Genomic DNA, 23,342 nt, shown 5'->3' with positions numbered 1-23,342 from the left:
AGCATTGATAATAATCAAACCAAAGCTATATTAAAGCACATAATAACGGTTTCTTACCGCGTTTATATGGGGATATGAAACTCCCTGACCCCCTGGGGATATGGGAGTCTCATATCCCCATTTAAACGCGGTAAGAACCCGTTATTATGTGCTTTAATTATGATAATTTCCGCGTAAACTTAACAAAGCTATATTACCCGAGCTCGGTTGTAGTAGTTTCAGTATCAAAATCCATCGATAGCATCTCCAACCCAATCAGTATAACATCTTCCATGAATGCTTCGGCTTCGCATAATACCTTTAATTAAATAAAAAAAAAAATACACACACACATTCATAAAGTTTCACCACATCTCTCTAGTGGCCAAAACTCTGGCTCTATATGAATATTTGAGTTATAAATTAGAAATACCGCGACAATTTCTCATATTGAAAACACTGCACTGAAAAATTACAGTGTTGCCATGTCTTATCCCTTCCATACGTTCTGTATAAAGTACCAATGCTATACCGACCGTAGTATATTATTTACGACAAGTGAAATTTCGCGCCGAAAAATTCATCTTTATTTCATTTTTTACCCTGTATTAGTTACTTCATGGTGTCGCTTTCTTCACTGCTCAAATATCAAATACTTTACAAACGAAAAGATACCTATACAAATCCCTATTTAAATTCAGAGAAAAATACATAGTATATGCGACTACTACTTAATTACCAAAAACATATTAGTTCCGTACCGTGAAGAATTCATAAAGATTATTAATAATATTTATTTTGACTTCACAGTTAGTTCGACCTTTAACTAACGGGTTGAAAAATACTTGCACCGATGCAACTTCTTCCTGTCTTAAACTGAGCTTTATATATGTGCCTTGTTTCTTAGCTGTAAAATTAACCAAACCATATTAGATGAAAACGTGTATCAACAAAATTTTTTGGACCTCTTCTGTAATGAGAATCTGCAAATATCAAATCTATAGGAGCGTTTATTTATAGGTACATGAATAATGCTAAAAAAATACTACCGTAAATTTACAAAGCATATTTTATAAACTATGGCCAAAATTCTAATAAATTACATATATAGTATTACCAGTTTTTTCTCTAACAACCATGTTAATACATTTTGTGGTAGTTCTCATCCAAAATACAGGTCTGTCGTTGTCCGGTTGCTCTATATTCAACACGACGACACTCGTTATGGTGCTTATGTTCTTGAACCGTATGATTTTGTTGGTCTCTGAGCCTAGGCAGGTCACTGGGAATCGCAACACGGCCAGTCTATGGTGCCAAAGTGGCGGCTTCAGAAGCCGAATTCTAGGTATCACACCCTCCCCTGTGATACACAAACTAAACGACTTTTCTTGATTGTGTAATAACTTCAGTTTCACTTCCAAAACTGCCCGGTATTCCTAAAATCAACAGTTATACATATCATCTTATAAAAAATGTTGTAGCTCTCTTATTTAACTTAGTATACAAGACCTACCTTGAGAGCCTTTGGGCTAAAAATTATACCCAACCGCTTATGCATTAGTGGCTCTATCTGCAACTCATATTTGTCCAAGGAAAAAATTTCAGCAGAAGTATTCGCTTGATAGTGCATTTTCATGGTGAGTATGCACGATACAAATCCATTATTGTACATATCTATGTGCCCTTTGTGAGAACTGTTCACAGTTACGCAGAAAAAGTGGAACGTTACTGAATCTTCCACGAACACACAGTGGGGAGATGACTGGAAAACGTAAACGTAACGTATTATGTGTTTATGTATCTAATTTTAAGTTTGAATGTAATCTGTCTTGGTGGGTAGTTTTTACCTCGGGTACTTTGTAATCACACATATTCCTCACAATAAGGTGCTCCCTGAAAGTGTTGTCTAGATTCCAGAAGTCAAGAGTAGGCATCGCCCCGGTGCCAACTAGTCTAAGAGGAACCCCCTGTGCTTCAGAAGGGCACGTGTCGCTCACTACGAAATGAATAGTTTCCTCGAACCTGCGAGGCCCCGTGGCTAGGAACTGAATCGGAATAGTTCTACTAGTCCCGGGGGCTAGTAGATTATCTTCATTCACAATCAAGAAGTTTCCACATTTGATAGGGGGGTTTTTTAACCTGCAAGAAATTTTCATTATATTTTTACATGCGTTCATAATATGTACATTAGATATCACAAAATGTAGTACATAATTTTACTTTGTATCCTTTCCTTTCGGCAGTTGTGAGACAGCCTGGGGATCTGACCGGTACTGCTCGGGAATGATAATTTCGTAATTGAAAGGGCACTTGCTTGTATTGTTTAGTATAACATCTCTCATCACTCCACTACCAACCGCTATGACGTGGAAGTTCAGCTCTCCAAGAGGGAACAAAGTAAAACTGAAATAAATTCAAGTTTATCTTAACATTTAAATAACCGTTACACTAACTTTGATATTTGTTAGAGCGCAACGCTGCTAGTATTTTTTTTTTATTTGCCGATAGCAAAATATGAAAGTTCAGTACTAAGACTTTTTAATAAACGTCAAAACTTGTATGGAATTTGTATAAAAAAGAAACCTGTGACGACATAGAAAAAAACGTGACAAAATGTCGCTAAAAAATCATAAATAAGTTAAATAGAAAAAAGAAAACGTTTTTTGGCACCTTTAGATGTATTCATGTAGTAATCAAAATTTCATAATTTATCTTTGACCTAAGAAACTACCCGATGCCGTCCACTGTCTCTGAGAAGTACAAAAGTGGGGTCCTAATAACCGACGACGAAGGAAACTTACGTATTGTAGAAAGATGCAATCGTGACACAGATTGGGAATTTGGCGACGACGACCTGGTCCTTGCTGCCGTCCAACAAGGAGCACGTATACGCAGGTACATTCACGAGGTTCATCGAGGTGGTGGGCGTACACTGGAACTCTATGGCCACCAGTTTAAGTGTCGGAGGCACTACCCCAGTTTCAGGGTCCGCCTCAAACGATTTTAGTAGACCTGGTTCCGGAAAGTCTTTTACTTTTTTTAATCTGAAATTTTCGTTTAAGTTTCATTGTATGCATTTTATTATTATTATTCTCTGGAATAGTTTAATCTGGCAAAAAACAGAATACTTATTTAAGAAAATATAGCATCATCCATCAGCTATCGGCTTATTCATGAATTCAGGTACTTACTTGTAAAAAATGTTATATTTCCCACGATTGAGTAAATACATCTCTCGATACTCTGTAGAGTTCACCTTGACATTTCCATAATTGAGGTAACTTTCGTTGGGGTTCTCATAGGCACACTCCACCATCACGTCGTAACATTCCGCCGATAGGTACAGGGTGTCCACAACCATAGGCTCACCACGGCCCAGCTCATCGTATATCTAGAATACAATAACAACTAATGTAACTAATGTACAAGAACTAAATGATGATGATGACTTCGCATTGTAACTAGGTTTGTGGTCTTGTAAATATTAGTGAAGTCGAATACATACATCAATAATCAAAGGTGATTGAAAAATAATGCCAACGCGACAGGCGATGTAGGTGACCGGAACCACTTTATTGTCGTTCCTAGGTATGATCCCGGAGGTCTGCGATATGATGAAGTCTTCCACAAAGTCCTCCGTGTTCCGTACTTTCCACATTATGGGCAATATCGAGTCGTTCTTAACAATAAACCTTTCGTCTTCACGCCTGTATAGTAGAATCTTGTTGTAGTCTGCAACAACGATTATGACGATAAATACGTTACGAAATATTATACATATTATGCTACTTCAAGTGAATCTAAAATAACAACAGCTGACAGGTATAATAACAATGTAAAAATGATGTCATTACTCACCAATCCACTCTACAATTTGGTATTACAGTCCAAATAGTTGAACATTTCAATATCAAATTGTAGAGTTATTATCATGTTACTGAAAATCATGTTACCAATAGTCTTGGTGGCAGGTAGTATCTCCACGATAGGCACAACTCCACAACAGGAGACGTTAACCTCCACTATTTCTGGATTGTCTTTGATGCAGAACAGTATCAGAACGTTGTGTATTCCTATGGTTGTCGGCGCAGCGGTTATTTTAAGCTTATCACGGCAACCAGGCTACAAAATGGGAAAAAACGAATAATATCCCAAAGACACGTTAAATATTTTAAAACATTAGAAACGATCAAAAATTGAAACAATATGATAGAGATTTTATCTACTTTAAAGACAATCAAATTTTTGAAATATTTGCTAATGGGAAAAAAGTACAGAGACCTACGTTTCTTAATCTTAATTTACCTACTTCTTCATATTTCATAATAATAAATATTAATTTATAATAATTTGACAATGAAGTCCAGAAAAATCTTTAGCATAGGTCAACTCACTTCTAGTTTAATCGTTCTTTTATCAATTTGAAACACATCGGTCTCTTCTAAAAATCCAATATCTACATCAGCCAATAGCAATGAACAGTTTTTTAGGTCAATAGTATACTCTTCTTCATAAATTCTAAAAGAAATATCTACTGTAAACAACTACATCAAAGTTACTTAGCGAGTATTTCTCTTTGTTGCTTACACTTATTGCAATATAAAAATGCGCTGAAACGAGCAGATAAGGAAGCTTGACTAATAATGGGCAGATGCATCGGTTTTAGAATCGACGACAAAAAATGATTCTGACAAGGAATTGAATAACCGAGGCAAAATTTAAGTAACCTGCGAGTAAAAAATCACTAGTTGAAAACAGCATAAAACAGGTGAAGACGTTTGGCCATTTTTGGGATTTAAACTACAAAACGATGACAGAAATGTATTTTAACCTGTTTTTTCCAATGAAAATAGGACCAAATTCAAAACGTTTTTGATCGTGCAAGAATGTCAGTTTGTAGACATTATCCTCCACAGTCCTCCTGACAAAGTCTTGGAACATTTTCTTAGATCGACTGTCCAACCTAGAATTACATCAAAAACTACTTCATATTTATTTTTTTTATTTCAGGCGTGAGACTATATTATTGTCTCCTTTTAAAATGGTAGCTTTACTAAACAAAAAATTAAATTGCAGCTAAGATTTAATTACTGTCAGCAACAACTTTAAACCAGTATTTGCTAAAACGCTTGTGATATTTGTTACGTAAATACACTTCTCATCAAAAAAATCGAAACACCTTGCAAGTTTACGTTTTGTCAGGATTATCAGAAAAATGTGTACATTTAGGAATAAATGTTAAATGTCGTTTAATAGTGAGTAATATGAGCTTATCAAATCTTAATGTTAATGTTCTAAATTTAAATGAATTTTTCATAGGTTTCGTATTTTGTTAAATGAGTCATTTTTATTCCGTATGGAGTATAAAGGAAATGGATAAAACAACACACGTAAATGAAATAAAAAGCTAAAAAACGTTTATTTAATAACTTGTATTCCCTCCCCGAGCTCTAATTACTGCTTCCATACGGTTCTTCATCGATCGGATGAGAGTCACGATCACATGCTGTGGTATATTGTCCCATTCCTCTTGGATTGCATCTTGCAGCTGGCTAAGTGTTTCTGGGGCAGGATCTCTTGCTCGAATTCGTCTCTTTAATTCATCCCACAGATGTTCAATGGGATTCATGTCCGGGCTTCTTGCTGGCCATTCCATAATAGAGATATCGACTTCGTTAAGATAATCTCGTACGACGCCCGCGGTGTGAGCCCTAGCATTGTCGTGCATGAATATGAAGCCGTTGCCAATAAAATGTGCATAGGGCATCACATGAGGCTCGAGACACTCTTCGACGTACCGATGACAGTTTAGTGCAGGCAGACGTGGCCCAGACACGAAAGCAAGCTCTGTCTTACCGTCGGCGCTGATTCCTCCCCAAACCGTCCACGAACCGCCACCATAGCTGACCTTTTCTTCAATGCAGCATTGTGCATAGCGTTCTCCGTCTCTTCTGTAGACCTTGTTCCTTCCGTCGTTACCATACAGCATAATTTTACACTCATCAGAAAAGAGAACTTTGCTCCACTGTAGGTATGACCAATTTAGGTGCTCACGTGCAAAGTTAAGGCGCGCTCTTCGATGGTCTGCAGTTAATTTCGGCCCATTTGCTGGCTTATGCGGTACCAGTCCACGATCCTTCAACCTTCTTCTAATTGTAGAGTCACTTACAGCCACCCTTCGTACAACACGAAGCCGCTGCTGCAGTTGAAAAGCGTTAAGGCGTCGATTTCTTAAAGAAGTTGTTACAATAAATCGATCATCTCGCTCAGAAGTGACCCGATTCCTGCCAGATCCTGAACGGCGCGTGAACAAACCAGTCTCCCGATAACGTTTATAGACTCTATGAACAGATGACAGGCTTAGATGCAGTCTTGCAGCCACAACACGCTGACTAAGGCCAGAATCCAGCAATGCCACAACTTGGGCGGCTTCTGTGGGCGAAGTATCCATACGTTTTAGAAAAAAAACCTTTTTTCAGACGTCCCAAAGTCACAGTATTGAAATAAAAAACAAAAAGTTTAAGGATAGGCGCCAATTTTTAGTTTTTAAACGCTAAATGTACTCCAACCCTAAACACACATTTGTCTCAAAACAGTGATTCATTTCGTTTATAAGATAAACAAATGAAATTCTAATTTTGAATTTAGAATTTTCGCTTATTACTGTAATGGCCAAACTGCCAGCTATACATGTATGTATTTTTTTTCATCGTATGAATTCTTTTTTGTGTTAAATTCGGACAGAAACAATGAAAACGGAAGTGTTTCGATTTTTTTGATGAGAAGTGTATTTTTTAGAGACATAGGCAATATAGACATAGATTTCATCATACCTAGGAAGGTCGCATATTCCGCTTGCTACGATATCCACTCTAGACTCTGGCCATCCAGCCACTTCAACGTAACGTTTGATAGAGACATTACCTTCGCTTTTAGGGTGAAAAGTAAATTTACATCTTACTAAGTCACCGGGGTCCAATATCAAACGGCTATCAGGGGCTGAAACAGAATGGTCCCTACTAATCTGTTTCGGAGTCTGCAATACGAAAAGTATTCATGTTTTTTTTTGTACCTATACAGTTTTGTACACCGCAAACTTTGCTACTTGCATGTAGTATAAAATATATTTTTGTAAAATGTTTTGCTTGTTTACCTGGCACAGCTTTGACACAATGTAATGGTAGCGGATACAGATATGCATCATCCTCTTCTGCCGAGACCATTCTATCATAAGATGTCGAAGGTATTTCACTTGTAGACGTTTGCGAAGAATTAACCTTAAAAGAATGCCAGAAAATACATTAAATTGATTTAACAACTTTCTCACCTACCTCATCATCATCAGCATCAGCCCATTAACGTCCCCACTGCTGGGGCACGGGCCTTCCCTATGGATGGATAGGGAGATCGGGCCTTAAACCATCACGCGGGCCCAGTGCGGATTGGTGGTTATTAACGACTGCTAATGCAGCCGGGACCAACGGCTTAATGTGCCTTCCGAAGCACGGAGAAGCTCGAGATGAAAACTTTTTTTTTTGTGGTCACCCATCCTATGACCGGCCTTTGCGAAAGTTGCTTAACTTCAACAATCGCAGACCGAGCGCGTTTACCGCTGCGCCACCGAGCTCCTCAACCTCACCTACCTATTCTGAACATATACTTTACCTTTTTGCCGCAAGTACAGTGCCATTTAGAAAGAATATTCAAGACGTTGTCTTGTGTAGAGTCGTCCAGCAAATTTAAGTCCGTGATTTGATTGCACTCGCATTTTTTAATCTGTAATTTACACATTCAATTTTACGGACCCTTATATATTATGCAAGAATGCAACTTTTACTATTATTGTGTTCTTTACCGTCGCTTCATCCAAGTGGTACCACTCTAAGCAATCCTCAAAGTGTAACACAGGCATGGTCTTTGGTAGTAATACTGTATACTCTTTACTGATCACTGGACATTGTAGTATGTCAAATTCTTCCTCCACTTTCAATTTTTCTTGTACAAAGGCGCAATTTTTAAACATATTCACAACAGCCTCTTTATATCGCAAACATGGACATTGAATTAATGTCAAAGGGAAACCTCTATCAGCAAAATTAACCTCAGACATCTGAAATAAATTTTAAAAATATGAAGAATATTACCAAAATCCATATTAAATAACAAAGAGTAATATGTGTTACCGCCAACATCACTTCCGATTTCTTTGATTTATTTTTCTTCTGAGTGGCGCCCAAAAGCTGACCATTAAAACTTAGTAATGGGACTCCTATCTCACATTCCTCTATAATCCAATTATTAGCGATGTTTATGAGATATTCGTACACATTTTTATTATATTCCTGATACATTTGTTGCATGGCAACTACTTCGCTCTGTTTCCCTAAAATAAAATATGTTATTGATACTTATTCCTTACTCATATTACATTACATAAACAGGTTTACAAAAATTACCTTTGGCGTCGTCTTTCTTAATTTTTTTCTTCGAGTCTGTAGTAATAACCGCTGATGGTACATTTCCTGCGTTCGTATCTATATAAAAGTCAAGATCAATCAATATGTAAATGAAACGTAAGTTTTAAACTTTATTTAAAATTGTAGAAAAGGTTTTGTACTTACCTTTACCTTTTGCCGACTTTTTGTCTGGTCTATCGAGGTTAGTGAAGGTGTCACTTGGCATTCTAAAAAAGTTTTACATTGTATATAAACTATGTATCACAAGGACCAATACTTGGTCTTTGATGTATCAGAAGCTTATGGCGTATCCGAATTCCCAGAGGATAGGTACATACTTCGACTAGGAACTTGCTTAAACTATTTGTCACACTACTTCTTATCCTATTTTTCGATGCTCACACATACTTCTCATTGATCTCATTTTGGTAACATTTATTTTATTTTACTTTCACAACACAAAGAAACATAGTATCACAATAAAATAAATAATATATAAGGTGACCTTAGTACTAACGTAATTAATTATATATATTACGTGAACTAAAAATATTACATGCCACCATATTCACGTCACACTACTTAATCATACTAATTCTTGCCAATCACAAAAATACTCGAACAACGTTAGGTTATAACTTAAATATAATTGACGAAAACCTTACCCCATCTTTTCAAAATATTTTCTTTTTCTCGCTTCTAAACCGTGTCGAATATAGAGTTGTTTAAGTTCAGGATTGGCATTTTCGTATTCTTCCTCGTCCATTTCTTCAAATTCATCTACGATTTTTTTTATTTCTTCTTCATCGTAGACCATTACTTTAGTAACTTGTCTGAAAACATAAAATTAGTTGCAAGATGGAGTCTAGAATAGAATCAGCCAGTTTACTGACTGCATGTCCTATGTTGACAACTACTCGTACGAGATTTACGTGGTGACTAAGCTCACTGTGAAAATCGCTACAAATATCAATGAAACTTCGTAAACTTACTCTTCTAGGAGTTCCGTTTCTCGCTGAGCTTCTTCATATGCTTGTAGCCATTTTGAGAAATCTGACTGACATAGCACTAGGTGTATATTCCATATTGTATCTTTACATTTTAACACTGTCATTAGCATCAACGGAGGATTCTTCAATATAATACTTGTTAAAGAATCGACTATAAAACCACGTTGATATTTTTCTTTATTAAAGAACTCTGTTAAAAGCTCGTGAATTAATTCCTTCATGGAACAAAAACGTCATTGTCAGCGAGTTTGTAATTAAATAAACTAAGTATAAATCAATAACATCCGTCGCACCACATTGTATAGAAAATGAAATAACCATTATAAATTATATTTCCGAATTATTAATATCAATAAAGAACTTACATTAGAACAAATTCTCAACGGCAGTGTGATGGAGTACGTTAGCTACTTATGGCAAAGATGATTTAAATTACTATTAATTAAATAATAAGCGTCCGTATAATAAACTAGTACCATCTGAAACATGGTTCCTTGCGCCATCACCGTAGAAGGTGGCGTGGCCGATGTCATTTCTTTCTTCTTCTTTTCTCCGACCTTAGAACGTGGTGTTCCCACATTTTTCGCGTGAGCCAAAGTATCAATTTTTTTCATTATTATATCAAATTCTTCTTCATGCTCCCAGTAAGCGTCTGTTTAATACGATACACACGATCAATAAATATGCATATTACTGATATTATCTACACTGCTTTCTACACAATGCTAATTAATATTAAATACCTTCTGCTTCACCATTCGCATCATTTTGGTTCTCAGTTTTGTTCTTTACATTTTCGTACAATTCGTTGATAGTAGTCAACAAGGTCTCTCTAGCGGGACATTCACAGGTACAAAGCGCCTCAACAACACACAGATCGAAACTTACAGTAGGGATGCCTAGGTGCATTCCTAGCGCGTAAGCAATCTCTTTACAATGCATCTCTGGAATAAGTCATTAAAATCAATTTGGATAATACTGAATAGGCGTGTTGTTTATCATCCTGTGGCCGTGTTCCCATTAGGCGTATTTCATTAGCAGTTAGCGATTGACTGTCTGCTGACTAATTCAGAACGGCGCCGGCGTCTCACTTAAGTGAGCGACGAAGCCGTATGAAGCCGACGCTCGCAACGACTCAGCCGCTCACTGACTGAATCGACAAGCGAAACGCCGCAAACTGCGTACAGTTCACGCTGCAGGGACACTCCATTTATAATATAATATATAACGTAATATCTTGATTTGTACCATTAAAGCCTTAAATATATGACAATATTTATTTACATTTATAAGTATGTATTTAAAATATAGAGAGTGGCGAATAAGAGGCAAACGGTCTGTACCTAACTGTGAGCTTACCACATTCAGCTAAGCGCCTAAGAACGTCGTTGAACTCGATGACAGTCAACAATGAACCCATTACGTCTAACATAATTAAGTAAACTAAAGGTTGTTTATTTTATACTTCTACAATGTTCGGACGTAAAAAAGAACAAATTACTTCCACTACACATACAACTACAACTACTGGATGCCTTAGCAGCGTAGATAAATCAACATTCCACAATGCACGTCGAAAAATGTACTTATGCAACAGCGGTTTCTTAAATCTTAAATCTGTACCTTCGCACGGTGATCCATGAAAAAATACTAGGAGACCTTTAGCATACTTGTCTACAATTTTATCTTTGGACGATGAGTCCATTCCATCTAAACATTCTTTTAGAGGATCCAATCCTTCCTCCTTCATAGCCTTAATTTCATCTAAAATAAAGACATAGACTACGAATGAGCTTAGAACAACGACTGTATGTACAACTCTTGGATTTATCTGATTCGCACATCGATTTATAATATGTTACTAGGTAGTAAGTACTTAGTAGAAGTTCTGTACTTGCAAATCTACAGGTATGAATTTACAAGTACAAAGCCTAAGATCTAAGTGATACGCCAAAGGGCAGGTTTAAGCCCAGTACCGGACGTGTAAATTAATTAATGGCGATGATGATGTTGTGATCCAGCCGATTTCGGCTACGGCGACTGCTTCAATCTATTAAGTCCAAATAGTAGTATTTTTTTTTGTCTGATCGATTTGCCATTATAGTGCTTTCAATAGACGTACGTCTCTTACTTCATTCTAATGATTATTTTCATCTATTTTCTTATACTTTCACAAAATTTTATATAAATAAACCTTATCACATACCAGCTATGATTTCGGCCTCGGTGCGGTATTTCCTAGGAGATGCATCTTTTTCTATTTTTTCTGCTTGAGCATGCTTTGATGATGCCATTGATTTTCTAGGACTCTTAGCTCGTCTGAAAGATAATACGATATAAATATTTGTTTTATTTTAGAAATCATTGACTATTCCACTTTAACATAACATAACATAGCATCACGCGTATATCCCCGAAGAGGCATGCAGTGTATAGTATATACACCCAAACCTCACCGCTATATTTAAGTTTTTGTTGTGTTGTTGTTTTTTGATTTCACTTTTGTGTGTTCTTTTTATTTGAACTTACTTAGTTGGAGTCGCTCCTCGTGCTTTACTCATGAGCGCTGCTTCTTCTTCTATATTTCTAAAAAAATATTAAAGTAAATAAAAATAAAATATATAAACAAAAAATATACTACTTTCAACGATGAGTTGGTTTCTGACTGACAATTTGGTTGCAATTTCAAATATAATGGTTTGACCATTACCGTAATACCTTATATTTTCGAATAAATAAGTACCTTTGAACATTAGTCTTGTATCGATCAAAGAAAGCTTGTACTGGTGGTGGCATGCCCACACCGGGTCTCACTGCTGGTAACAACAACTCTTCAGGTTTGTTATAATACCGATCCAGTAACGCATACATTTCATCCTCCTCCTTCCATTTCCTGTTATTTTAACATTTACTTATTAATAAAAACAGAATAAAAATAAACTAAGAGGGCATGAAGGCACAACTGATTATTGAAGTATTTGACATACTTTTAAAACTTCTCAATCACGATGGATTCATTAGGTTTTTCTTGACCGCTATGCATAATATATTTTCTTCTTCTGTCGTGTATGAAGTTTTGATGTCACGGTTTTTACTGAGACCAAATACCTCTTGGTAAAGCGTTGTGCACGTGATATTAAATATATTCCAAAAGCAAACAAAATTTACAACCTTCGCGTCTTGTTACGATAATTGATGCGATACTTGTTTCAATACGATCGATACTCACTTGTCTGTATGCGCCATAATTAGTTCGATAGGAAATGGGCAAGGGTTAGTGATTCCCAAGTAAATTTCCGTAGTATCTGCCCATGGCAAAGTAGGCGGAAATACCACCCTAGGCCCGATGATATGAGCATGTGGAAACACACCCTGCCCAACCACCGGTATTGTCAACTTAGTAGGGTTCATGTGAAACTTGAATATCAACGTCCCTTCGTACGATATCTGCCGATTGTCGATACAATATAACTTCTAAATTGGAAAATATATTCAACTGATCATAAGGATGTAACAGTTATTTTCATTGGAAAAAAATAGTTTCAATAGTCCATCATAGAAAATTATTAATTTTGATAAAAGTTTGCGATGCGTGATGGATGTAAAAACAAATATCAATTTCACACATAGAATTGTTGATTCTAAGTATTGTCGTTTCATTTTTTCTTTTTCCAAAATATAGTCTGATATTCAATGTCTATTGAATTAAGGTATGAATATACCATTATTATTATTTTTATTTATTTTTGCGGATGAAGGATTATATAAAGAAAGTTGATGGTAGGGCCGGCAGACGAAGACCTAGAAGAACTTACATTGACCAAATTGGAGATGTGCTTAGAAAAGGTTTAGTACGATCTATTCTGAACGGGCGTGCGTGTATGAAGCGATTGATGAATGTGGAGGAAGCAAGAGAAGTGTGTCAGAATCGAAGCAAAAGGAATTCTATAGTCTCTGCTTACTCCTGTGGGAAATAGACGTCAGTTTATGTATGAATGAATATACCACTAACCTCCATGATTGGTTTGAAAGATATACTCAGCCACCCTCCTTCCCCTGCCTCGTATTTACCAGAAGTCTCCAACATCGTCGTGGGACAGGGACCAGGTGTTTTCTGCTTTAACGTCACGTACCAAATACATACTGGTTTACCCCTGAAAGAGTGTTGCTTTTTTTATTCGGTATGCTTAATATTTTATTATCTCGTCTTGGTCAAAAACAAGGACTTCTTCCTTGACTTCTCGCCTTTTAGCTAGTAGTTGGATTATTCATTGTAACCATAGTCTTCATAAAGTATTTCAAATTGTACTAACACGTTTCTAAGTGGGACAGCAGTCACCTTTTCATCCCCGCATCTCACGGTTCCGAAGTCAACTTTATCGATATTACATTTCAAATACGGCACAGCGCATAGAGATTTGATTTGTATTGGTATCGTTACACCATAAGACACCTGAAAAATGTTCAGGCTTTATGATACTAAAGTCATATATAAATATATATCCTTAACCGTAACGTTATTTAGACCAAAACCAACGGTATCTAATTGAAGCATACACAAATTAAAAATTATAAGAATATTCACCTCTATTGTAATAGACGTGTTAAACGTTTGTTCTAGTTCAGGAAAATCGTAGGCTGTAGGTGCAAACGTGACATCTAACCTCCCACTTTCACCTGGAGCCATTTTCGCAGCGAGTTTATAAGTTAAACCAAAGCGATTGACTACTGCCTTACCGAAACGTAGTTTGAGAGATAGTGGTCCATAATTTTTTATTTCAACAGAGCGGTACGTCTGTAAACATAATTGATTATGTACCAAAGCAGAATGTATTGACTGAATTATTATAAGATATAATTATAATAGTCGTTGAATACTTACTTTGCTGCCTGTAATAACGACTCCGAAATCAATCAAATACGGAATTGTACTGAAACCCGGAATGGGTACAACCTTGTTAGTTCTGGCATACATGGTCAATATTTCTGGTCGCTGTTTTATATGCTTCACCGCTAATAACCTCTCGATTGCTAATTCAATATCCATAATGTCAGGGTAGCCGTCCTGCAAGTACGTAAGAATATGGCAATGATTCATTAGAAGCTCTTCATCGTATTTCGTGGTCGAACTGTATTATCCTTCTGCCTGTTAGTAGGTTCTGCCCTGCTGCTAAATCTACTATACCTACGGTATCTTCGGTAATTTTCAATATGAAATTTTTAGGTATATATAATCGGTCACTTTCTTCCCTCGGTGAACAATGTAATATTGTAATATACCTACATAACGCATATTTCAATAAAAAAAATATAATTCGCATACTTACTCCTGTTTTAATCTGTTAAAATACTAAATTAATGTAAAGTGAGATGGTTCAGATTGTGATCAAAATCAACTTATTTTCAAAATAAAAAATTAAGTAGTGGTTTTACCCAAGCAGAACATATGTGCCAGTCTACTTGAAACTCGGGATCCTCGAAACATTTTTCTGTTTCTGGCGTATTCAAATGTTCTGAACTGTCATTACAAAAAAATTCATAGATTGCCTCCAAATAATCAATAGTTAGGGTACCAATAGCTTCGTAACCCAATTCCAATGGCAACTAAAACAAAGTGATAATTTGTTTAATATAGGTAGGTAATATATTTTATATGCAAATCCCATAAGTTGATAAAACAGAATCTAACATTTTCTAATCCTGGCCTTGGCAATGTTAAATAAACTTGCGGTATGACACCCCAACCAAAAGATTCAATCGGAATGTGAGGAAGATGTCCTATTTCTAACAAGAATACTCTGTGGAAGTAGCCAATAACTCCAGGTTGTATGTTGATCGACACCCGGGTTTCTTCTTCAGGTTGTAATACTTTCTCTGGAGGAACAATTTCACGTATTGTTGCTCGTAGGTCATTGTCAAAAACAGGTTCATTCAGATACGTTTTGTATTCAAAAGGTAACTGGGAGATATTTGTTATTATTAATTTTTCGATGGCAACTTCGTGAAATGACCTTATTTTAAAATTTAATGTTTGAGAATTTAACTTAAACATCAAGTCCGAGCTTTTGCCGGAGATTGTAATAAATTCAGATGGTCCTCCAAGAACTTCGCACTCGAGGACGGCGCGGACATTGACATTGTACGTTGGTCTGAATATAACATGCACAAATTGTGTGCTATTAGGCATTAGTATTCCCCGGTGAGGTATTAGCTGAAACAAATCATTAAGATCAAGATTTTTATATTTTTTCATTTTAGGAAACTTATGTGTCCAATGAAATCCAGGATCTTCATCCATTTCCATCATAGGTGTAGTCTTTTTAAGTATCTTAATTTTCATTTGTCTAAATTCTTCTTCGGGGTCAATTGACTCTGACTCGGGATTTTCTACACCTTTTAAGATCTCTCCATCGTCTCCTACTAAAAGAGGATCTTGGATATCACCAGTATCCCCAATTTTTTCGGATGTTTCTGGAGCTTCACTTGGACTAGGCAAAACATCTTCAATAGTGGTGGCTGAAAAGCAAAAATACCTTTAACGGTAGTCATGGAGAATAGCCAGGAAATTAGCAACGTAATGTACTCATTAATGAACCGTAGTTCAAAATTCATTTATTTTGTATACATTCTTACCGCTAGGTTGTTCTGGTTCCTCTGTTTTCATTTGACCTACATTATTCAGTTGGTAGTCTATCATAGGTACTTCGGGCTGTCCTTCGAAAAATATGTTAATTGATTATGTTGAATTTCTATAAAATACATTTAACTAAAGGTCACAGCAAATTTCTCACCAATGGTATTGTACCAATATTACATTTTTTCCACTTAAAATTGTAACATGCCAATAAATTTGTAGGATTTTGCAGTTTAATCGTTTTGCTTTCTACGCTCCCATTCAAGATACATTGAAAATCTACCTTTGGTGTTAAAATAGATACATTTGGAAAACTTATTCTGCCCATTATTTTCACCGCATCCTGTATCAATAAAACGATAACATAAAATATCTAATACTCCTCTTCTTAAAATATCGTATGAATATTTCTACCTTGTTTTTGTGTCCCTTAAATTTAATCCTCATTATATCAGCATAAATTCTTGATTTTAATGTTAAATGTTTGGTTGTATCAAATAAAATTTGTAACTTCATTATTTCTTGATCCTCTAATCTCTCTTCAACAGCGTGTGTTTGATTGAAAGCCATTTTAATTTTATGAATGTCTTGAAAGAATTCAAGAGGTCCTTTACGCAATGGTTCAACTGGTTTTAATGTTAAACAGTCTATAAATACTTTCGACTGGTGAGGACCGCATTCATTAATTATATTCTGTATATTCAAATCGTTTTCATCGTAACATATACAGCAGCACATTTTTTCGTCCTCGGGGTCAATTTTGTATGTGCCAGCTCTTTTGACAATAGCGAAAGGTGGTCTGATTGATACATCTATATAAAGCGGTAGCTTAGAAACATTCTTTATCGTCATGATATCTGAAATTAAAATGATGTGTCACGAAATTTGCGGCGAGTTTAAAGAAAGTGTTAATCCCGTTCAACTCGTAGGATATTTAAAATAAAGTTTACAATTGTAAATATTCGCCATACTGAGTAATAAGTACCTGTTAACTTGTAAAACTCGCTATAAGGGCCATAATCATATTGCAGATCTATCTGCGTAGTAGACAGAAGAACTTTCGGTTCCACGAATTCTGCCACAAGCGGACATTCCAGAAGTAACTCTTTCTTATTAACTCCTTCCACACTACCTATTAAAAACCATATCTCTTTGACTACATTTACTTTAAGAGCCATGCCAGTTATTTTTAATTCTACCTTTTCGCCTCCGGCTAATTTCAAGGCTCTGGGTTCTAAGTTAAAAAATAATCTGCAACAAAGTTAATCACAAGAACCAATACAATAGTATTTTATTGTTTGCATATATGGTAATTTTCGTAGTGGACATATGAATAAATATAAGTTGACAGATACATACGGAGGCGGCTTCGCCGTTTTAGGTGTTTTATAATGTTCCAACCACTCCAAAGAATGCAACCGCGTCCCACAATTTTCCATGATGACGCTGTACGTCAATGGTATCTTTACAAAATGCCTTCCAAGATTTACGTGATCCCGATCTGGTCCCACCACAATACTCGTACCCACTCCTGTAGCTGATAAAGGTACCAACTGGAAATATGTAAATTTATAGGTTTATTTTCACGATACGGATTTACTTCAAATGGAAGCGTAATGAAGATGATAAAAGAAATAAAACATAAGTTTAAAAACTAAAACCCCTCTTTTCGGAAAAATATATTCTTGTTTCATATCTTTTAGAGAGCGACTTTTCCGTAATCGGGTTTTAGTTTTTACAGAAAATATAACCGCTTCTAGTAACGCCTTGTTAAATTCGAATAAGTAGATAGTTACGGGAATACGGGAACAGCCGTACATACACACATACATACATAGCGATCAAACACTTGTGGGTTTGTAGTAGTCGGGTAAGAATAGTTTCTTTGTTCGCATACTAAGTGTTGTCGAATGTTATGTTATGAAAAACTTATAAGCTTGAGTCAGTCAGATGTTACATTTTAATATAACATAAATAATACTAACAATGTCCTTGACTTTCTCCAACTGAATCACAGCTTTATTGGTATAGGTATCAGCATCTACTAGATAGAGGAATAGAGTCAGATCCGTTTCAGACTCAGGGTCAATAGAGCCTTCAGCAGGATCGATCGTCCATTTTCCATCACGGTTCAACTAAAAACAAATACATATTTTTAGCATTAGCGAAGCGAATTAGTCAGTTCTCTTATACGTCTAGAGGCAATTTTAGCAATATTAGATTTTATCTACGTATAGTCCATTTTACCAAATATTCCTGGCCCACGGCATGGCGTAACAAATTATTTCTTACCAAACCCGCTTTAAAATAGACTGTCACTGGAGAATCGTTGCATAGAGTCAAAGTCTTCCACGTCCTGGTAAGCAGTTTTGTTTGACCCCATTGCAAGGTCATCGGAGTACACGTAACGATAGGCCTTACACCATTAGCGATAATACGACAAATGTCAATAGGCTGTGACAATCCGAATAAATGCATCCTGAAATCATATTTACTCATTATAAACTACGTACGTATAGGGCAAATGAAAAGTAAATATTGTATTTAAACTGTATCTAAGTTTATTCATATTATACAATCATTATTAATAATTAATACTAAAATTTACCGAACTGTGTACTCCTGTAGACCTAGGACTTCAGTCACTATGGTAGCTGGCAGACTTATCGTTGTATTTGGTCTAATTAAACCACGTTTCATACCCACATCCACTTTTAAAGTTTCTTCCGACTTGAAAAGGAAACATTCACCAATTTATATATTCATAATTTGACTTACTGATGATAAAAACTATAATATTTTATCGTAATTACCGATGGTTGTTCGATAGAAGAGAATCCCCAAAACTCATTAGATGATATAATGATATCGTAGTTGTACACGAAGTCCAAGAAACAAGCGCGCAGTTTGATGTCGGGAGCTGGTGTGATTTCTGGAACCATCGCATGGTACCTGATTGGCAGAACGATCGGTGGACTGTCAGACTTGTCCAACTCCAGTTCCAGAAATGTCTGATTTGCTCGGCACAAATTCGCCGTGAGTGTTATCTGAGGATCAATTTTTATTGGCACAATTCGGTTATATATACTAGTAAGCATTTGAAATACTGTACACAAGTGGAATAAATTTCCGGTATTTCGCCTTCCTTCTTTATTTGTGCAGTTTTCTTTCGACCTAATCCAGACTTTTCATTTCTAACAAAGACTACGTCTACCGTCTTACCTTTATCGTAATTCTAGATTTGGCTTCCAACTCAATATTACAAGGATCAATGTTAAATTCTCTGGGCCATTGAGGCGTCTCCAATTGCATACTTCCGGAGGCATCGCAATCTTCTAAAGTGATGCTGCTTATTTCAGGGCCGTCAGACGATATCTTCACGTTAGCTTTCACGTTCACCACTGACTCATTAATAGCCTCTATTTGCAACGTCTTGGGAACTCCTTTCAAATGATTGTATATTGTATTGTAATATGTATAATAATAAGTATGATAGATAACAATAAGTTACTAACTGTGATTTGTTACTTATTTGAAATTGAAGCATTATGTACATTGTACATGTGAGAAATAAAATTGTACTATATAGTATATGGTAAACTTACCAATACTGACTTTCTCAAAGTCTAGACATGGTACACTAAACGTCAACGACGGGTATATTACATCTCCTCTGCAAAATATAGAAATAAAGTATTAAAGAAACGTTTATTATTATAAGGACACCACAGTAACAAATATAAAACAAAATATAAGTCTATCAAGTAAGACGTATCATCTTATAACCTATCATAGGAAACTTTGACAAATACGAAGTCTACTAAGTAAACAGCACCTTTTGCTACAAATAAATAGAGAAATGTTGAAAAAAGCATGTAATATTATACCTATACTTACCTACCTATCCTATATATCTGTACCAATTATTTATCCTTTTTTTTCGTGGCTTATTATAAATATTAATTCTCACCCTGTACAAAATTTAAGAAAACTGAGAACCAACGAGAACCCAAGCGCGAACCATTACTTTTTCCTAATATAGTTTTTCTACTTACTTCAAATATAGTTTTCGTACTACATCCGTATCAGGGATGACGAAATTTAATTCTTCGAAGTATGGACCCTGGTTCGAGTTCAGGAATGATATAGTGAATGTTTCTTTTTCTCCTGGCCGCAAACAATGTTTCTCTGGTGTACAACTAATAATACTGCCAAATAGTGGTGCTACTTCTTTATACATGATTATGCCATTAATATGACCTGAAAGCATTTCTGGATTATATCACACGTCTAATCACACGCCTGCTTCTTATATAAGTAACAAAAACTGCTAGTGTTTCATTCAAGCTAAGGAAAAAAATATAATTTCGTTTTTCTTCGATTATCGTGTAGGATGCGAGGGATAACCACCCTCAGAAAACCTGGGTTCAGAGTTATTATTGAGCCGCCAAAGGCCCCTGACATGGCACATGTAGCGACTACACTAATACGCTACTGTATAATTTAGATGAGTGTTCTATTTTTAAATAATAGAGCAGCTAAATTTGACTTTTGCCATAGGCTGGAATTCCTTGTTATTTGCTAACTCTAAGCCTGGGATCAATTACATTACAGCTTACATCCGACTATTGAACACAAGAATCTGAAATTATATACTCCGGATACAATAACAGCCATACCTTTATTGATTGCGACTATCTCATAATTATACTTCGTGTTGATATAAACGTTATCCATATCTAGAGTTTCCAGGTGTAAATATATGGAGGGAGGTATCGCTGTTCCCTGCATTGTCAGAGGCACTCGCTCGTAAATTCCATCGATGTCCAAATACGCGACAGCCCGGAAATCACCTATTTCTTTAGGTGCAAACGTTATAGTCAATTCCGTCGTTTTATTTGGCCATAATTTTCCTTTCTGTAAAAGATAACGTTTGTGCAATATATCGAGGTAGTCCCAGACGTAAATCGAAAATGTCTACGTAAGTAGTAAGCCGGTCCGCGGAGGTCCGTGTTGCTCTATGGTAGTTAGACAAGAGTCAAGTAAACTGAAAGTAAGTATGTGAGAACTATGGGCACCGAACAGTCACTTTAGGCATCACCAACTACTTTTAAGCATCTGTGTGTGTGACGTCTGACGCCATACATTTAAAACCTAAAGTAAGACCGAGGGGGTGTAGATGAGCTTACTGATTTGACAAAGAGTTACATATTAGTGTTCGTGACCTACTACTAACATCTATCAAAATAAAATTACGAATACTAACAATAGGCAAAATAGAGAAGTGCGTATCTTGAAACTGTAATGTTTCATCAGCGACGAGCGCCTGTATCTCGTCGTAGAAGATCCTCGTGTAGACGCGCTCATGTTCGTCACTGCTCAGCACGTCATAGTGCACCAACTTCCTGTACTTCTCTGACTCGCCAGCCTTTAGATTGTAAAATATTGTCGCCAACTTTATTTTATCCTCAAAATCTATGAAAATATCGAAATGTTTTATATAATTATCCGAAAAATTAGTAGAGTGAAAGTGCTACAAATCACCCATTTATCGAACTATCTTATTTATTAGATACCAAGTATTTCTTATATTTTTAAGCCTTTATATCGTGAACTTATTTCAAGCAAGTACACTTACCATTATAAACGCTATCATTCTTCATACACATATAGGTTACTAACTCGTTTGATTTGTTAGTAATTTTGTAAGTTTGATGCCGCACCATTGTGTTATAAGTGTCCAAGAATCTGACTACTGATTTTTCAAGTTCTATACTAACTGTGTGCGTTGTGGCAATCACTTTTATATGGAACACTTCACCTGGAAATATACTCAAAATATATTAATTTACTCACATATCATAACCTAGTAAAATATGGCTGTACTTACCAGTCTCAAACACCGCCGTCAATTTTCCAACTGTTTCTCCCAGATGCATAGTTTTAAAGCCGACTACGAGCTCAATTTTTGTATTTGGAAATAAATAAGCAGACTTTGGTTGTATTGTAAAAGGGCTGGAATATTTTAAATAAAATAAAATATAAAATTGAATTGTCCCTTTAGGTTTATATGTCGAATTATGTCCCCGTGCTTACCTCCTCGTGGCTATGGTAAAACCAGCTGGAACACCACAAATATTATGAACACCTAACGACACTTGAGTTTCGATTTTAAGTGGTGTCGGTGGCATGACAATTTCATCTGGGAAATCAAAGATTGGTCTCGGGCCAAGTGCTGAAAACAAAGTGGATGTTTCATAAACTAGGATCGGTAATACTAACTGCATACAGCAGCGTGCATACAGCAGCGCCTGAGAAGCGTAACTAGCGGGCCGGCCCGCTTATCCGCTTTCTCGGCTCTGTATATGCCTCAAGCTTATTAATAATATTTTTACACAACCGTTCAGAGTCCTTTGTGGCAAGGCAAATGAATCATTATATTCGTTGCATTTCAAAATAAATTTGAACAGTAATAAGAAATAAAATATAATGCATACTGTACCTATCAAAGGCACGACGTATTGATCAACATCGGTGTAGAAAGAGACCCTGTGCACGTAGTCCTCAAACTGTGTAGGCACAAAGGTCACTGCGAAGGTGACGCTGATGCCAGGAGCCAGGCGGGACAGCAACTCACCGCTACTCGGCTTGATCATAAAGTTGGTAGACTCCTTGAATACCATGTTCAGGAATGCTGGCGCCTGCGAAAACTACATTGCTGTACCTAGCCAAAATTTCCAAAAAATAATGTGGTCTACGCTGCTTATCATTCGAGTTGTATACTTAATACAGTAACAGAGTACGCCCTGTAAAACCTAATGCCTCATCTTATGAAAGAAACAAGCAGTAATGTACTAGTCACTAGGAATTACGGGAACAAGTTCTATGGAGTGGTCCCCGGCTGAGCCACTATTCAGTACACAATTTCTAATTATTAAAGTCTACCTAATCTCTATCTTCACGTAAACGCCAAGAAATAAATAGTACTACAAAGCATGAAAAGAAAATTAATGCTATTTTGGGGTCCGGCTATGGAGCAGTTCTCCCCAACCGCGCCACCGTAAGTCTCAGAGGTATGTAACATATAACTCACGTTGCTGATGTTTTTCACATTGAATTTAGCAACAATTCTATCATTAGGTTTGAAGTTCTGGAACACTATGAGTCTCGGTGAAAAGGAAAGCACTGGCTTCTTAGTACGGTCCTCGGTCACCAGGTTGGATATCTCAATGTTCTGCAAATGCTGCAGCCTCTCAGTCGTGC

The 23,342-nt window shown here is 36.3% G+C and overlaps 2 protein-coding genes across 2 annotated transcripts in view; both read right to left on the bottom strand.

The window, feature by feature from the left end:
- LOC126367070 (hydrocephalus-inducing protein homolog) overlaps positions 1-23,342 on the bottom strand; it is a 48,284-nt gene that overhangs the window by 23,327 nt on the left and 1,615 nt on the right. The window contains exons 2-45 of the mRNA XM_050010472.1: positions 22,582-22,780; positions 22,176-22,314; positions 21,970-22,094; positions 21,718-21,900; positions 21,346-21,554; positions 20,759-20,996; positions 20,135-20,339; positions 19,685-19,752; positions 19,302-19,522; positions 18,893-19,126; positions 18,688-18,809; positions 18,372-18,558; positions 18,065-18,214; positions 17,439-17,632; positions 17,065-17,330; positions 16,494-16,936; positions 16,237-16,422; positions 16,079-16,154; positions 15,135-15,961; positions 14,879-15,049; positions 14,328-14,510; positions 14,031-14,240; positions 13,759-13,898; positions 13,458-13,599; positions 12,675-12,892; positions 12,189-12,338; positions 11,975-12,031; positions 11,652-11,764; positions 10,189-10,389; positions 9,428-9,488; positions 9,101-9,268; positions 8,601-8,662; positions 8,163-8,362; positions 7,645-7,755; positions 3,933-4,101; positions 3,485-3,711; positions 3,171-3,370; positions 2,781-3,023; positions 2,200-2,382; positions 1,827-2,118; positions 1,493-1,741; positions 1,097-1,415; positions 741-886; positions 198-298 (exon numbers count right to left, since the gene is read on the bottom strand). Of these exons, the coding sequence (XP_049866429.1) occupies positions 198-298; positions 741-886; positions 1,097-1,415; positions 1,493-1,741; positions 1,827-2,118; positions 2,200-2,382; positions 2,781-3,023; positions 3,171-3,370; positions 3,485-3,711; positions 3,933-4,101; positions 7,645-7,755; positions 8,163-8,362; positions 8,601-8,662; positions 9,101-9,268; positions 9,428-9,488; positions 10,189-10,389; positions 11,652-11,764; positions 11,975-12,031; positions 12,189-12,338; positions 12,675-12,892; positions 13,458-13,599; positions 13,759-13,898; positions 14,031-14,240; positions 14,328-14,510; positions 14,879-15,049; positions 15,135-15,961; positions 16,079-16,154; positions 16,237-16,422; positions 16,494-16,936; positions 17,065-17,330; positions 17,439-17,632; positions 18,065-18,214; positions 18,372-18,558; positions 18,688-18,809; positions 18,893-19,126; positions 19,302-19,522; positions 19,685-19,752; positions 20,135-20,339; positions 20,759-20,996; positions 21,346-21,554; positions 21,718-21,900; positions 21,970-22,094; positions 22,176-22,314; positions 22,582-22,762 (8,570 nt within the window). The 5' untranslated portion in view covers positions 22,763-22,780. The remainder of the gene's footprint in view (positions 1-197; positions 299-740; positions 887-1,096; positions 1,416-1,492; positions 1,742-1,826; positions 2,119-2,199; positions 2,383-2,780; positions 3,024-3,170; positions 3,371-3,484; positions 3,712-3,932; positions 4,102-7,644; positions 7,756-8,162; positions 8,363-8,600; positions 8,663-9,100; positions 9,269-9,427; positions 9,489-10,188; positions 10,390-11,651; positions 11,765-11,974; positions 12,032-12,188; positions 12,339-12,674; positions 12,893-13,457; positions 13,600-13,758; positions 13,899-14,030; positions 14,241-14,327; positions 14,511-14,878; positions 15,050-15,134; positions 15,962-16,078; positions 16,155-16,236; positions 16,423-16,493; positions 16,937-17,064; positions 17,331-17,438; positions 17,633-18,064; positions 18,215-18,371; positions 18,559-18,687; positions 18,810-18,892; positions 19,127-19,301; positions 19,523-19,684; positions 19,753-20,134; positions 20,340-20,758; positions 20,997-21,345; positions 21,555-21,717; positions 21,901-21,969; positions 22,095-22,175; positions 22,315-22,581; positions 22,781-23,342) is intronic.
- On the bottom strand, positions 6,962-10,165 carry LOC126367982 (uncharacterized). Its single transcript, XM_050011794.1, has 9 exons — positions 9,922-10,165; positions 9,101-9,268; positions 8,601-8,662; positions 8,436-8,513; positions 8,163-8,362; positions 7,835-8,089; positions 7,645-7,755; positions 7,133-7,256; positions 6,962-7,015 (listed from the first exon to the last, which is right to left on the bottom strand). Exons 2-9 carry the CDS (start codon positions 9,250-9,252, stop codon positions 6,999-7,001), a joined length of 999 nt encoding a protein of 332 aa, XP_049867751.1. The 5' UTR covers positions 9,253-9,268; positions 9,922-10,165; the 3' UTR covers positions 6,962-6,998.

This window comes from Pectinophora gossypiella, chromosome 1 (assembly GCF_024362695.1).
Source record: "Pectinophora gossypiella chromosome 1, ilPecGoss1.1, whole genome shotgun sequence".
NCBI lineage: Eukaryota > Metazoa > Arthropoda > Insecta > Lepidoptera > Gelechiidae > Pectinophora > Pectinophora gossypiella.
This window is presented reverse-complemented; position numbering and strand designations above follow the sequence as displayed.

What these genes read in the sequence shown, in the direction of transcription:
- LOC126367982 (XM_050011794.1), bottom strand. Translation starts at nt 9,252, where the DNA reads ATGGTCTACGATGAAGAAGAAATAAAAAAAATCGTAGATGAATTTGAA. An exon ending in AAATATTTTGAAAAGATGGG is followed by an intron (nt 8,663 to 9,100) that starts GTAAGGTTTTCG and finishes AAACTTTTTTAG; the next exon opens with AATGCCAAGTGACACCTTCA. An exon ending in ACCACTTGGATGAAGCGACG is followed by an intron (nt 7,756 to 7,834) that starts GTAAAGAACACA and finishes TGTAAATTACAG; the next exon opens with ATTAAAAAATGCGAGTGCAA.